Below are 16,555 nucleotides of genomic sequence, written 5' to 3' on the forward strand. Positions count from 1 at the left end.
TCTTTTCGACGGTGCCGCGAAAGTCGAGAGCGAAGTATGAGAGTTGCTCGGTCGAGAAAATGAAAATTCTGCAAATCCCGTGTGTCAGAGATTCTCCGTTGCCGCGAGAAAAGGGAAACATTATCGAATATTAACCGCGACGCGTCGCCACTAGTGCTGTAAAATTGGCGCGGTGGCCGGTACGCGAGTGACACGAATCTTAACCTCAATTCGATCGACGAACGTTTCTTCGATATATCAAGTGTCCGTGCATCGCGTCGTTTCGTTCCAGATCGTTCGAATGCCTCGTTAAAGTGCACGATAGACGTGTATGGCTGACGCAGCGAAAATCGGACCTGGCTGGAAGACGAACGAGACGAGTCTACGACAACGACGAAGGAGAGTGAAAGAAACGACGGCGTAAACCGATAGTGGTGGATAGCAGAGGCTCGCCGTGGTGTTGAGAGGCGAAAAAAGCGAGAAAGCACGGACAGGAGGAACAAAAGGGGAAAGAAGAGCAGGATGTATGTGCCAGGAGGCCAAGAGCGCGTTGTTCGTGGGGATCGTGGTGCGGAAAGGGAGGGTGTGCGGGGGAGGAAACGGTACCAGGGGCGGAGGACGAACGCCGTGATTACCTGGGGCGATTTCTTGGGCCCACCGACCGACCGAGGTCCGATCCCGGGTCAGATCCGCTCGCTATGGGAAAACGCTAAACGATCGGCTCACATCACTCAGATTCCTGCTCTGCTTTTGGTGCACACACACGTACACACACACGCACGCGATTCGCGTATCCGTGCGCGGCAGCGACGTAGTTGGCTTTGTTGTATACCAGCCCGATTATGTAGATGCGTGAATACGCCGCTCAAGTGGTGGCGCTCGCAGTCGTCTTCTTCTTCCTTTTCTTCGATGCTCTCTCGATGTGATAGCGTGCCTTTCGTCGCCATGTTTGTTCGAGAATCACGATTTTCGTCGCGACGAACGAATACGTCGAGGTGAGTAATTTTTTCCAATTTTCTTCGCGATTACGCGAATTCAGCTTGCGTATACGTTTTTCATTCGTTCGTTTCGTAAATCTCGCTACCTTTTTGTACGCACGGTTAACCTAATAAGAGTTCGCTTTTTCCCTTGTTACGATCAATGGCGTATAAACTCGTTTTACATTCTTTGTTTCAGCGTGGAAAGTTAACAACGAGAATCAGTGCGCTTGGTAATACTACACGGGAACGCGCTGGTACGAGAGGTGCATAAAATATATGCCGTCGTTGGGTGCATGCGAGCGACAATGGACCCAAGAGTTCACGCGTGTGTACGTGTATAGGTGAACGTGTGTAGGAACGAAACGCCTCGACCAATACAGGATCGCTTTGTCAGAGTTGGGCAAATTGCACGTGCTGGACTGAAGGGCGAGGAAACGAGGACTAGCTGGATCTCCATGGGATAGCCCGAGGGCCTTGCTAAGTCTTCAACAGGACTCTCCGGTCCGGCAGGATGATGGACGATGTTTTAGGGATTACGTGATACCGGAAGCGCAAACTAATGATCGGTGGTTACGTAATTTCTGAAAATGTCCGACGGAAAACCGTGCTAGCCCTTGGGATTAGTTTTGTAGTGGAGCGGCTTGGAAAGCTGGTTAATAGGATGACGTGACGTTCTGGGGTTTTGTTTAAAGCCGGGTTGTTTGACGTTGTACCTCGATGGATGTTTCAGTCGTTGAAGAATGGATGAGCGAATGGATTGGAATTGTGTTTGTGCGGGTGCTTTCCCTGTATGCGTGCCTATGGAGTGAATGCAGTACGAGAATGCAGGAGTGAAGGCAGACACGAAAAATTAAGGGAAAACAAGGTATGTCACAAGCTTCATCGACAAAATTTATCTGTTATAATTTATTCTTTATTAACGAGGAAATAAGATTCAGTGCATTTCACTGTATCATTTGTAACTTGATGTTTTACTTTTATATAGCGGATCATTGCCAAAATGTACATTTGAAATTATCATATGCATTTTTCACAGGATTTTATAAATGTCTTTTAATAAATATTTGGGAAATATATGAGGAACTTTGAAGGTTTGGAAACTCGTCAAGTGCTAGGGGTTTTGGATATTTTTTAGACCCTAGAAAAACTGGAGGTTTGGCGACTTTAATGATCCTAGAAATCCCCAGATGCATATACCTTGAAGAGTTTAGAGATGCAGGAAATTTTAGGGACCTCGAAGACTCAGAATCTGCAGAATCTTTAAGTATTTTCCAAATTCTAAAATCCCTAGAAACTCTCAACATCTTAGGTACCACAAAAATAACTCTTGCCAATTCTTCCAATGATGAAATTTATTTATACTTGCTCCAATAGTTTCAGTGACCATCGACATATCATCCGATGATTAAAAAAATTCCAGTCTCCGTTTCCAATGATCCAAATGATTCCAATCTATCCAAGATTTTACAGCGACACGAACATCAGCTATAAAACATTCCACAGACAAGTATTTATTAGAGGTTAAGAACGATTTTATAGACTGGCTCTTGATCGACTCAAAGTATTTCGTCTAAACTTTCCAAGATATTACCGTGTTCTTAAGGATTCCTAAATCGTTTCTATAGACATTAAACGTCACATTATGATTAATATAACGTCTCGTCAAGTATTTATGACGCCATCAAGAGGAATAATGCGATATTTCGCTATAGCGCAGAATCGTGTACACATCTGTTCATTTTTGCTGCCCGTTTCGCTAAAGCTTGATTTAAGAATCGTTTCAAATAGGGGATTCAAGAATGATACACCCGCAGCTTACTCGCGGTTGTAATCTTATCTATCCATCATCGCAATCATTATTATCCTTGCTGTCCATTGTCGCTCGTTTCTCGAAAGCCGTTACGTGTCGACGATAATTTAGCTGGCGTAAATCAATTTCGCGAGTAACACAGGGGAACGGGACTATTTTGCACCGTTTCGATACCACCTTCGCAGGACTACCATCGAAAGGTACACAGGTATCTCTCCTTCCAATCGAATAGAAAATTTTTATCTTTCACCGGGAAATCACTTCCTATAGTATATGCGACATAATATTATCGATTCCTCCAGTAACTCCTAAGCGGTATGTCTCGGTCAGTTTAATTTTCGAGGTCAAAATTAGTATTATTTTTTGAAAATAGTCATACTCTCAAACAATAGAACTTTGTAGATCTGTTAATAAACGCGTCAAATTTATTAAATAAATAATAAATAAAAATTTAGTTATTTAGGATATATTCTTCTTTTATGTACTATTAAACAATAGATACCTCGCAGAGATCACGTTAGTGTCAAGAAATATTGAAAATCAGATCGCGTGCTATCATTTTGTCGTTCACTGTGCGAAAATTCATCACGAGATTCTGGTATTCCACGATATTGGTCTACGTGCTGAAAATTCTTGGCATTTGCAACACCTGGTTTGCGAATCATGTGTTTCCAGCGGACTAATGTCGGCATAGCTCTGGCTCGTTAAAGCGTTTCGAAGCGAGTCGCATTGGATTAAATCGAGCCACACGTTTTAGGCGCGATTTGCCCTGCGTTTAATGGGTGAAAGGTGTAACTTACTTATCATACAATGCGCCACGTACCGAAACGATCGCGACTTTTACCGCCTTTCGCTATTGCATTTTTCGTTCACGGTGTATGTAAAATGCATGGCGATGCTTAGACCAGGAAGTGACTAGCTCACTTTTGCCAGACGAAAAAGTCCCAGAACGATGCTTTCATTTTCCTCAACCTCGTCCTTCGAACTCCCATTCCACCATGACGAAAAATCTCAATATCGTAAGGACTAAAAGCCAAATTCAAATTTGGATATCCCATAGAAATTTCGATGTTCCATATAAATACATTCAAGTTGTTTCTTCCTATTTTCGAATCATCGTTATATAAATATTTCTCCAATTTTTGAATAGAGTTTTATGATTTTCAAGCCACATTACGCGAATGTTTCTCCTAACTTGAAGCCATCTTGAAGTAAAACCTGGTATAACGCCCGTATTGACCAATTCTCGAATTATCCCTGAATCAAGATCGTGTTTTACACGGTCTACCATGATTTCTCCGATATAGCAAGCGCGTTCAATCGATTCCACGTTGCAAGAATCATCGCGCGAAACATGGCTGCACATGCACAGTAACGCTTTCTACGAAAGCCGATAAAACGAATTAATTCCTCGCTGACAAGTCGAGTCAAACGAACTTCTTGCGGGTAAATGGTCGTAAAAGAACAGGAAGTTTATAAATCCGTGTCGGAGGGGAGGGCAAAAAGGAAAATGGACGTGTAACATGGTGGCAGGAACGGCGTATGCACCTCGGATCTTGCAGACCTCGTCGCGCGATCCTGTCGCGTTCTTTCACTGCGTCGATACGATCGAGCGGACAGTAATCTCGCGATACTTTCGACAAAACAATAAGGTCGACGGCGTGTAATGAAGGAGGAAGGCGCAATGGAGCGTGGCGAAAGAGATGGCGCAGCGGTCGCCCGAGCGGTTTTCTATCATGGACACCACGGGCTGATTGGCCTCGCTTCTCCGGCTCTTTTCTCTCGATTCCTGAACGTCACGTCGCGACACTTATCCCCGTTCCTCGTTCACGCCGATTAAAATCCGAAGGAGCGATCCGATCGATCCTTGGATCGGAAACGGCTCGATCAATCGGTAAAACCAACGCGATGAGGGTGAAAATCCAGTTTTATCCGTTCCAATCTCGCCTCTTGTATCTCCCTTAATGCTCTTATGAAAGCCTGTTACCTTTATCTCTCGTACTTTATTAACCGATTTATTAGCGCCATTACAGTATAATTGATATAAACTGCCGATTGATTGACTGTAATGCCACGTAGCTTATCGTGGAAGCTGAAATCCTTTCTAGGATTAAGCCTATGATTACGGTGCACGCGTTTCACGATGAATTAATCTCTCGATGAATACGTCTTGCTCTCGATATAAATACGTTCGAACGAAAGTAGTTCTACCGTGTTGAAAAGAACTGGCGTGTCTAAAGCGTTGCATTCTTCGGGTATCTCGCGAGTAGATCGGAGTTCGTTGATCGCGATCGATTTCGATACTGCATCCGCCTCGATGGACCGAATAGCCGATAGATAAGGAGATGAAAGGAGAAGAATCTTGAAAAAACAGTTCACCTCCGACTGGTACACGACTTCCAGGGTCATTCTGTGTAAGGATAGATTACAGACAGGTCTGCACGAGTTATAGATAGACCACGGACATGTCAATTTTAGCCCATGAAGCACTCCAAAACCCCATCTAAATTCCCTTCGAGGCGACATATCTCGACTCCCTAGCAAACTTCTCGGATGAAGCTTAATCCCGTGTGGCAGATGCCCTTGCAAGGGGTTAAAATACCGGTTGAAAACGTAATCCCGTCGTCAGTGATGGTGGTCGATCGGTAATCCCTGGACCAAGTCCATTGTCTGGAGTTGGCCTAACGGGACGCGCGCGTAAATCTTCGCAAGCTCATCGCGGCTGAAGTCGGAGCCGAGTTCCAGTGACTCAGTTAACGATTCCGTTAACGACGTGCCGCGATAACAGGCCAGCTTGCCAATTAGAATTAACTTCGCCATGGATTCCCTCGGTTTCGCTGGATCCCTCGCCGCGTCCAGGACTTAACGATTCTCTTAGCCGACCGGGGGCACCGGATATCCATCCACGTCCAGGCTAGTTAGCCTACGGACGATGGATCGTAACGAGCATCGGCATGAATATCGTCGGATGAGCGTGGAGTAGTAACTGTATCGCGGTGCCATTCCATGGCCTACCGTGCTACGCGCAGACCTCGTGGTATGGTAGCCATCGCGAGATGGACGAGGCGAAGATTCGAGTGGAGATTTATTAACGTCGAACATGACGGATCGGTGATTTATCGCCGTTTCGATCCATGAGATCTGTCTCTGGATCGTTGCGCTCAGCGGTTGGTCGATGGACCACGAAGTCGGTTCGGAGACGTCGAAAAGTTGCGCTGGTCGTTCGTCCAGTCGACTTATCTCGCAGGACTAACGATCCTTGGTATCGTCGGATTCGGTTGCCTGCATGTCGGATTTTTTTTCTATAATTGCCGGGTAGTTAGAACGGTCGCGAGGATCGTTCGCGAAGATTAAAGCGCGGCTGTGCTTTCACGTTACGTCTCTTTTATGCAGAAAGTGCATCGGGTATACCGCAAATAGCCTTTGGACACTGTCGGGCATGGTAACGGTGTGCCTGATTGCGAGCGATATGTTCTCTGAGATATTGCCTGCTACGAACATCCTGGAGCGTTGTCGATGGTCACGTTTCCGCGATCCGGACATCACGCTCCCTTTCTACTCTCTCGCGGAGGAATTCTTCGGACTGCGAACACGGTTTTCACGCGGGCGCCATCTGACTTTGATGTAGAACCTTTGCCTCTAAAATCGGTTCGACGCGCGTCTAATTTCGCGTCCAAGTTAATTACACGTCTCGTCGTAACGGTTTCGGATCTTTCTCGGTTACGTTTCAGGTACTAAGAATAGAAAGCTCATTTGTCGCGGGATAATCCTCCATTTTCGAACGATAAAATGAAACGAAAACGCGACGAAAAATCGTTAATCGATCTTTAAGGTCTCGATATACCGAGAACTGTATCCCATTTAAGAATGATAAAAGTGTAAACGCGAAGCAGGTGGCGAAGGATCGATCAGTTTTTAAGAGGTCACTGTTGCCAGCGTGATATCCTATCTAGGAACTTTTCAGGTTCACATAAAATTCCAAGTAGGACGTGTATGCAATATAAAAAGAGCCTAACCCATTCTAGATACCCTATTTACGGACAGCAAAATTTTAAATACGATAGCAGAGGATCCAACCTGGAAATTTCTCGGACAGAGTGCCAAATAGGAGGTGCAAACAGGATCGAATCATTTTTAAAACTCCAACTTGCGATATTCTGTTCGAAAATATGATATTCCACACGAAATACCAATTAGGATAAAGTAGAATCGATCAGTATACGAAAGCTCGCTATTCCAGTATATAATGCACAGTGTTCCCTTTTTGGGATTTTTAAAGAAATTTTTCGGATAGAATGCAAAATAGGCGGTGCAAACAGGATCGAATCATTTTTAAAATTCCAATATATGATATTCTGTTCGAAAATGTGATATTCCACACGAAATACCAATTAGGATAAAAGTAAATCGATCAGTATACGAAAGCTCGCTATCCCAGTATATAGTGCAGTGTTCCCTTTTTGGGATTTTTAAAATTCGGAGGAAATGAAATTCTCCTCCGAGTAGGATATTGTATGGAAGCAATCCTAAGCAATTTCCGAGAGCCGGGTATCCTAAGCGCGATATTGTAATGGCAGTCGAGCGTCGATTTCAACTTTCCCGTCGGAATGCCGTCGAACGTCTCGATCCTTTGTAAAAATCTCTATCTCGCATTCATTATCGCAGATTTCACTTTTCAACGCGTAATATATTAGAACGACAGCGGCGTGCCTCGTGATTCACCGACTTTCCACCGAATTATCCCAGCTTTACCCCTTTACCTCGCGTGTTCCGAGTTTAAGGCGAGTTTCGAGGGGTGTTACGCACTTACTTGGTCAGAGTCTCGAGAGAGGACGTGTAGATAGTGCCACCTACGTCGATGTGCACCGGCGCCGTGTACCTGGAAGCGGCCGCCACGCAGGGTATCCCGGCCATCTTCTGGTTGTAGGCCGGTGCAGCCGGCGTCGGCGGCGTCGGCGACGAGGAATTCGACATTGTGGGCGACGTGGCCGGCGAACTGCTTGGCGACAGCAATCTGACAAAGATACTTTCAACATTAGCCACCATCAGGCCCTGTCCCTTCTACGACGCTTCGAGCACGGTGCTCCGATGCTTGGGGAAGTAGAGGAATTTTAGAAACTGATCTTAAATTTCGCAAGATTTGCGTCCCAATTTAATCATTCGAATATTTTTATCTCGATTTTTTGGCTGAGAGGAATTTTAGTTTCTTTCTTTAACCCCTTGCACTGCAATGACGAGTTAACTCGTCGTGAATTCTTTGCGTCAAATTTCGGAATTATATATTATACTAATCATATGCACAAAATTCGAGGAATTTATACAAATTTTTATCTAATTTTATCACGGATTAATTGTAACTTCAATGTGTAATTTTTCATAATTAAATTGTAGTGCAAGGGGCTGATAAGGGGTATTTTTGCAGTTCTTTCGTTTTAGTTTTTGGATTCTAGGCTTCCTCTTCTACTTTATTATTCTTTTAGCAATTATAATTTTAATTAAAGGAATTTAGAAAATTGACGTTAGAATTTCTAATGAAATTATTATTCTTTGTGATCGTAATTATATCTCGTGTTTATGCAAATTTATACAAATTTTTATCTAATTTTATTTTGGATGGAAATGTTACTTCAATGTGTAATTTTTCATAATTAAATTGTTCTACAAGGGGTTAATAATATGATAGTATTTTGCTCTGTATTTTAATTTTTGGATTCTAGGCTTTCTCATGTACTTTATTATTCGTTTAGCAATTTTAATTTTAATTGGCGAAATTTAGAAAATTTATCTCAGAATTTTCAATGAAATTATTATTCTTCGATCCCCGTAGTTCTTCAAAATGTAGCAAGATTATTCGATTAGATTTTATTTTCTTTTCGAAGATTTCGGAATTTCTTATGCAGCGTTTCGAATCGACTTTTTACGGTTCACCCGTCTTAATTCTGCACGTAGCTAGTTTGCGGCTAATTGATTTATTAGTTACCGAGAAGGAAAGACATTACTGTTCCCATTGTTAAGATTTATGTGCCCGTGCAATTCTCGTTACACGCTGCGATCAATTGTCAGACGTTACGCAAGATCGAAGAATTTCAATTGCACCGTGGTGTATCATTTTCTCGATGTTCCACGGCATATTACGCGGTGCTCTTTAAGAGTATAACTTGAGCGTGGTTCTATTTACCTCATTTTAATTTGAGCGCTAGGGAACATATTGCGTTGTGCCAGCTCCGCCTTCGCCTCCTTTCCGTCGGCCTCACATTTCCGTCTGTAATTAAAAATCCACGTAACGTAATCCTGCAGACTGAAACCTGTGGCATGTTCAACAAAATTTCACGCAACCGAGGAGAAAGAGGGACGTGACCCAAACGTCTATTATCCCCGAACCATCTTCCATTTCTCTCCTCCGTAACGATAACACCATGTCATCTCGAGGAAAGGTTGCCCCGTTTCGCGTTAAAAATTTCTCTAATCGCAACTATAGTCTCCGAGGAAGAAATTCGAGAGGCAGACCTCGCGAATTGGAAAAACGAGATCCAAAACGCGACATAAGCATACGGTAACACGTTTCAACTAGCTTTCTCCGACGAGGTATCGGTATCACCGGTTCTCTCTTCTTTTCCACCCTACTCTCGCTTATCTCCCGTGCTAAATTCTAACCCATCGGCTTTCCGCGAGTTCCACGTGACGCGCGAATTCCGCGTGACTCGCGAATTCGACCTTTTCGCGAAATCTCGCGCTATCCGACACCGGATATCGTTTCACGCGGAAGGTACGCGTGAGAAATTTATTTGGACTTTCCTTTGGGACTTTCCTTTGGATTTTTAGCTCCAAATGGTGGAATAGGATGGTGGGATACGAGGTATTTCCATTTTAGAATGGTGGGACACGAGGTATTTTATTTATGGTAAATATATAAATTAATAAATAAATAATAATAAATATATATAATTTATATTTATAATAAATACGAAGGAGTATAAATTTTGTTCATTTGTGAAATTAAATAGAAAGGGATAGGGGATGTAAGAGGATGTAGGAGCTAATGTAGAGAATAGCATGGTTGGTCAGATTCGATTAAATTCACTATGACTAAGGATTTTAGTTTATTGGTTTAATGTGTCTTTTATGCATATTCTTTTTTTCTGTATTATCCTATCGCTTTCATTTACATAGCCATTCCCATGACGCATTCCCTTTTCTAGACTTGATTTTCCACTTTATACCAGCGACACTACGACTCTATACTTATGAATATTCTCGTTCATTTACTCTCGTAGACACGATCTTTTTTGCTATTATTCCACTGCTTTCGTTTGCACAACCATTCCCAAGATACCTTCCTGTTGCTATGCTTGACTTTCCATCAGCTTTTACCAGATTCGACTAACTCTGCCTTTTATTCGCATGCTTCTTTCAGCTTTATTTCATTTCTCTCGCTTATGCAGCCATTTTTAATCCAGAGACACATTCCTTCCCCTGTTAATTTCGAACAGGTCTATGTTCGCGAATTTTCTCATTCGTGAAGAACGTGTCTTCGTTCCCGGTACCTTTCACCACTTTCTTTCTCCACAATTTTGCTGTATATCACGTATTTTCATCATCGGTTCGTCTCATCAGCTTTCGATTAAATTGCATAATTTTTTTTCGAAGACATAAGATGTATTTTTTGGCATTTTTCTCGGAGAACACTTAAATCCTGTATTTTGCAAACCAATTTATGAAGGACTAAATATTTTTTGGATATATTGATCAAGCAGAGAATTATTTCAAACGTATATTCGTGTACCTCCATTACCAAAACTGCGAGTTCTATGTTATATTCATTCAATATTTATTCTTCTATACTTCCACCATTTTGCTTTGAATATTCCTCGATCCATCGATCTATGTAGATCTAAATCCTTCCATGTCTAGAATTTAGAAATTCCACGTCTGTGCAACACAGAAATCGGGATTTATCGTATTCCAGCCGCATCTTGCTTCTCAACGCGTTAAATTTTATCGCTATCGAGGTAAAGTGAGACACGTATTCTCCGTATTTATTTTTAATTTATTTTTAATATACAGGTATCTCTCGAGTTACACGGTTAATCGGTTCCGTGTAAATCGGGACTCGAATTTCCACTTTTCGCGAGCAGGAAGCTAGCAAGTGCGAATATATGAGAAATCCTCGTGAATTTGTTCTTTTCCCGTATACTCTTACAGTTACTCAACAAAACCTCGTAATTTCCACAACGATCAAGTAGATACATTTTTCAAAATAAAAATTCCTAAAAATAGGTACATTTTCATTATTCTGCACCAGGATTCCCCGTTAAATCGCGTAGCATAATTTTAACGAGACGGTTTCCGGCCATCTTATCCCTCTACTCTGCGAGCAGAGGGGCCGCGTGCGTTTATGGCCGCCATTTAGAAGTCAAAACGGCGTGCACAAGCTGACATTAGCGCGGAACTTTCCCTCTAACGAGGTCGCGCGATTTCGAGCGGCACTCGCGGCGGCTCGATTTAATTTATCGATCATCACGGTTGGTCGCCGGCGACGATAAGGCTGATTTAGTTGGGCATTGTTCCGCCGGACCAGCAGCCGACCCGGAACGCCCGCGTAACCGCGCCACGGCGTCCATTTTCATATGTATTAATAAGGCAATTAACAGTGGGATAATATTTAACGAGGCCCGCCGGCAGAGGGAAAACCAAACTCGCCCGTGGTCCGAATGAGAAAAGTGGCAGGGATGGTCGGCCCGAAGAGAGAGCCACTCGTTTCCGGCCTGTGTACACACCGCGCTTTGTTCCGTGGTACGCTCCTGCTCTCGGGTCCTTCCGGTTCGCCACGACGATACGCGCTTTCCAGAATTTCGAATCAGTCGCGGACAAATGGCGCGAGGGGGTGGTTTCTGATAATTTTATGACCCCACGGTTATAACGGCGATGAAGTTACAAATATCGGCTGGAAAATTTTAATAAATTAATTATATTCTGTACGCGACAAAATGGTAGCTCACAAAGCCGTTTATTTGGGGGAAAAAAGAATTGTCCGAGTGTAAATTAAATTTGATTTTATAGGGGAAGGTTAGTACTGTACGAAGCAGTTGATAAGGATTTTGGGGCGATGAAGTTACAAACATCGGTTCGAGAATTTTATTAAATTAATTATATACAGTACGCGAGAAAATGGTAGCACATAGAGCGGTATATTTGGGGGGCAGAAGAATCGTTCGAGTGTAAATCAAATTTGATTTTATAGGGGAAGGTTAGTACTATACAAAGCAGTTGATAAAGATTTTGGAAAGAAATTACTATTCTCGGAATATATTCGTGAAGATAGCAAGAATCGATACTTTTTGTTTATTTTGGAAAAACTCTTCGGGGCAAAATTGCAGTGTTCGAAGGGGTACATATTGGTACTTTTCCTGGTTCAATATTTTTTAAAAAATTTGGAGTCATCGAGGTCTTTTTAAATAGCATCCTATAATTTTTCTTCAAATTAAATAATCTTTAAATCGTTGTTGTGTAATAATTGGTACAGGGGTAGTGGTAGTTTAGTGCTTCTATTTTTCGTGGATACATGGGTGAGAATGGAAAGTATTTCTTTGCTATTTTTCATTTTAGAAAAAAGGGAGTAGAGAGAAAATTTGCGAAACTTCACGCAAAGATTGCTGTTTTTCTTCGAGGGAAGGAAAACTTGCTCGCCAGAGGAAGGAAATATTAGATTGTTATTTAGTTTAAAGGTTTCTCCCTTTCCTGTTTTCTCTGTTGTTTTCTTCTTTGCGGAAAATGGTATTATTACACTTGTCGCGTAAAGGTTTCCGTTTCTCCTTTTCTTCCCTGTCTTTTTAAGGAAAGATAGCGGAATAGGAAGGAAAGGATGGTGTTATTTCGGCTAAAGATTGCGCTGCTCTTTCTCTTTCCTTTTAAGCAACTGTGGCACGAGGGAGAGAAAATTTGTATTATTTCATGCGAGGATTCTTTTTCGTTTTCTTCTATCTTTGATGCTATATCTATCATGACCGATGGACGAAGGAATAAAATAAGAGAAACGAGGAGATATTCTAAAATTGATTGTACCAATATTAAAATAAAAATCGCTACGAAATTTTCAATTAACAATTTAATAAATACCATCCATCTAAGTCCTGATAGGTTTAGTGTCAAGAAAAGATACCACTATTTAGTATAAATATTTCCTTCCCCTTCTTCGTCGAGAGATAATGGTACAGGAAATTTTTAATTCTCCTTTGTTCCTTTTTTAAAGAACCTGGAATAGGAAAGAATCATGCTAATCGACGTATAGATCGCGTAGGATTGGTTTCACGTCGATGGTAACGGGATGAGGGAAGTTTTATAAGCTACTAAATCTCCCGTTCTTTCGTAAGTGGATCATGCATAATTCTGCTGGCTTGTTCGGTTCCAAGTTGCTTTAGAAATATGTTTGAAGGTATTCGAAAGCGTGAAACAAGACGCGAACGAATTTATGGGTGAAATCAGCCTTGCCATCAGAGGCTGAGTGTTATCAGGCATCGTAGGAGTATGGCAGACGCCAGCTACACACGAGTGTTCGCTCGTGTATATTAATATTTAGCATTATATATAATACAAGTATAATTGCATAAACGTTGGGATCATACGGTGTGAGGCTAAGTGACATTCATGTATAGCGAGGTCGTAAATCATCCTCTAATATCTAGCAACGATCCTACTTCATGCCAATAGCATATCCTCCGTGTCACCGATACTTAGGATCGCTTGCAGCTTGAAACTATAGAGACACTTAACTCCCGAGGGTAAAGTGGAAAACGTCACTGGTCAACTTTCAATTTCGATTTACCATTGTGTAAAATTCTACACGTGTTTAATTTCTTGGAAATAATACTCAAAAACGGAAGTATCCATTGTTGTATTCCAAATAAGTCTCCATTTTCGTTACAAACTTACATGCGAAGTTTGAGTGCATCAACGTGGCCTAATACGTATCAGATCCTTTGACTCTTTGCACTCGGTGATCTTTTCGTTACAGAAACATAGTAATTCGAAGATTTTCTGCCATAAAATCACCGATATTTTTAAAATGGTGAATAAGAAATCGTATGCAAATTAAGACGTAGAATTATTTTACTTTGACATTCTACTCATCGTTGGGTAACTTTATATTTGATATAACCACTTGCGGTGGCAAGATATTCACAGACGCGTGTGCCAGAACGGTCCAGTGATGTTTCTGTAACAATTGCCTAACGACGTGTATACCACGTCGTTGGCGATTCTGTGACAAAAGCATTACGACGTGCGTGACACGTCTTTCCAGCGCAAGTGGGAAACATCAACATCGATCTTTAGAATCTGATTAAATGGCGCCCGAGAGTCGCCTCTTAAGTGCAAAGGGTTAAGAGATGATGATGCAAGGAAGATCAGGGTCTGAGTGAGCAATAGGGTGATAAGGATGATTAAGGGATGAAAGAGGAACGTTAGTCTGTAAACACCTATAGATGATTAAAAAGTCATCTAACACGATTGCGATTTTAACTCTTCTAGATGTCTCGAGTTACCATTATGGAAGTAGGAACAGTTGTAAGTACCTCTGTACTTCACCGACTTCACGACCTCGTTATGTCTCATGAACTATAGCAAGTCGCGGAAGTACATTCGTCCTCGTAGCTGTTGACTTTGCACGCTCTCTATCCCCTTGCAAAATTGGTGGTTAACACTTTGACTGCCATATGACCGGCCACTATAGTCATGTGACGCCATGATAGTCATTAGTGACCGGAGCGCTTGAACTACTTGAACTACATTGAACTACATTGAGTGAAACCTGGCACTTAGTACATTTCCAATATAACCACTAATTGGAAGATACTTTGAAATGAAAAGTGCCCCGTTGAACAATTAAAAATTCTTATTAGAACATCCATCAAAAGAATATTAAAACAAATCTTGCATCTAGCGGTGCACTCCCGTGGTGTCAAAGGGTTAACCATGGAGCTACCCGTATGGAGCATACCATAAACTGGTATATCATTTGTTAGTATCCCTTCCACTGTCACGATGAAGCAAGTGTGGTAAAAGGATCGGGTTTATAGAGATTTAACTTAAAACTTTGATTATATTTTATTCTCCTGTGGTACAAGTGTGCGGTAGCTTGATGCGTGATGCAGGCGGTGGATTGTCGAAAGACTGTGTGTTCCCTCGAACCCTTCTGCCAGGTTCTTATAGACCCTATGATGACCCATTGCGTCACTCAGTCCTGCTTCGAAAATTGATAATCTTGAGGGTTCCTCGAAGCAAACACAGATCCCGATGCAGGGTGACGCCATCCAAATAAAGACTCCTCTCACACAAGTATTCCCGGAAATTGTAAAAATAAAATATCCTAAACGAGTTATTTCGATAGCTTCGATAGTCGTAGCTCTGTCAGACAGGAAGAAATGTTAGAACAAAGCGCATCTAGCGGTGCAGTTCCGTGGCATCCTGACGGAAACACGCGATTTCGGCATGGCAGTGAAAGAGTTAATTACCAGCCTGCTTTATTCATTTCCCACGATACGCACCCACGAAATCCATCAAACGCTATCGCACGAAGGATGCTGGTGCAACCTTAAATCAACCGCAACATCAGCCGGACGCGGTCGCTGCATCGGAGTCCGCGGGTCCAGCTCGCCCTCGACGGCATAAATCATTACGCGGCTCTGTAACGTTAACCTCCGCCGTATAAACACCAATAAATACGAGACTGTGTAACGTGGGGGGGTATTAAAGAACCCGGCCGAAGTACCATCAACCACGAAACTCGAGAAGTAAAGAAGGTTCTCGTCGTCGCGGCGATATTTATTTTCAGCCTGTGAGCCAGAGTTCCTGCGACGTCGATGGGGACGAAGGTAAGGCCAAGGGGACTGGTTTCTCTCTCCACCTTCACCACCTCCGCCTCCGCCGCCTCTTCCTCTCCTCTTCTTCTTCTTCTTCTTCTTCTTCTCTCCGCGGTGTACCAGCATGCGCTGCGGCGCATCGCCGCGGGGACCGCGCGGAACGCGATGCAGCGGCTCTTCTTCGTCGCTCCGAGAGGTCGTGGAGCAATCCGCGTGCTCCTCGGCGTCGGCTGCGGTCGTCGCGAGTCGAACGTCGTCGGTGGAGAGAGCGCGTCTCCGTTGATGGAGGGCGGGAACAACGGCCGTGCTTGGTCGCCCGGGGCCGCACGATCGACGGTCTCGCGCCCTCGACGTTTATGAATGTAGGATAACGTATGAATATGCCGGCCGCTGTTGTTTGTTTGGGCCGGGTTGGTCCATATATTTTAATTGACGCGGCCGCTGGAATCGGGGCGACGATAAATCCTTTGGCCAGGCTCGGGGTGGCATGGCTGACTTCGGGGGCGTGAAGAAACGCAGGCAGAGTTGTTAGCCCGAGTAAGTGGCCAAGGTTGATTCCTCGCCGCTCGTGGGATACTCGAATCAACCGTGTGATACAGGCTGCAACCGCGATCCTCCAATTTATGCTAATCCGGCTTAGAAAAGTTGATTTTGTGGACGAAGGTTGGAGGAGTATGGTGAATGCAGAAAATCCTGTCGATGGGGGTGTCATAGCAGGGACGATCACTATAGGCCAGGTAGAAATAGAAGCTAGGTACACTCGTATCCTAATTCGTCTTATGTAAAACCTCGTCGAATATTTACCGAATTATTACTGATACAAACAAAATTAAATAGATATTTTTCCACTTTAAAAAATTCGTCCCCGAAGAGATTAATTTTTCATATACTCTTTTCTTTTACTTTGTTACTTAATTTAACCTTCGTTT

General features: G+C 42.9%; 1 protein-coding gene across 1 annotated transcript in view; it reads right to left on the reverse strand.

Moving 5' to 3' along the window:
• Nucleotides 1-16,555, reverse strand: part of twz (BTB/POZ domain-containing protein twz) — a 47,906-nt gene that overhangs the window by 5,702 nt on the left and 25,649 nt on the right. Inside the window, exons 2-3 of the mRNA XM_017904193.1 lie at nucleotides 8,948-9,031; nucleotides 7,580-7,783 (exon numbers count right to left, since the gene is read on the reverse strand). Of these exons, the coding sequence (XP_017759682.1) occupies nucleotides 7,580-7,783; nucleotides 8,948-8,976 (233 nt within the window). The 5' untranslated portion in view covers nucleotides 8,977-9,031. The remainder of the gene's footprint in view (nucleotides 1-7,579; nucleotides 7,784-8,947; nucleotides 9,032-16,555) is intronic.

Source organism: Eufriesea mexicana, unplaced genomic scaffold (genome assembly GCF_001483705.2).
Source record: "Eufriesea mexicana isolate 0111107269 unplaced genomic scaffold, ASM148370v2 scaffold2818, whole genome shotgun sequence".
NCBI classification, from domain to species: Eukaryota; Metazoa; Arthropoda; class Insecta; order Hymenoptera; family Apidae; genus Eufriesea; species Eufriesea mexicana.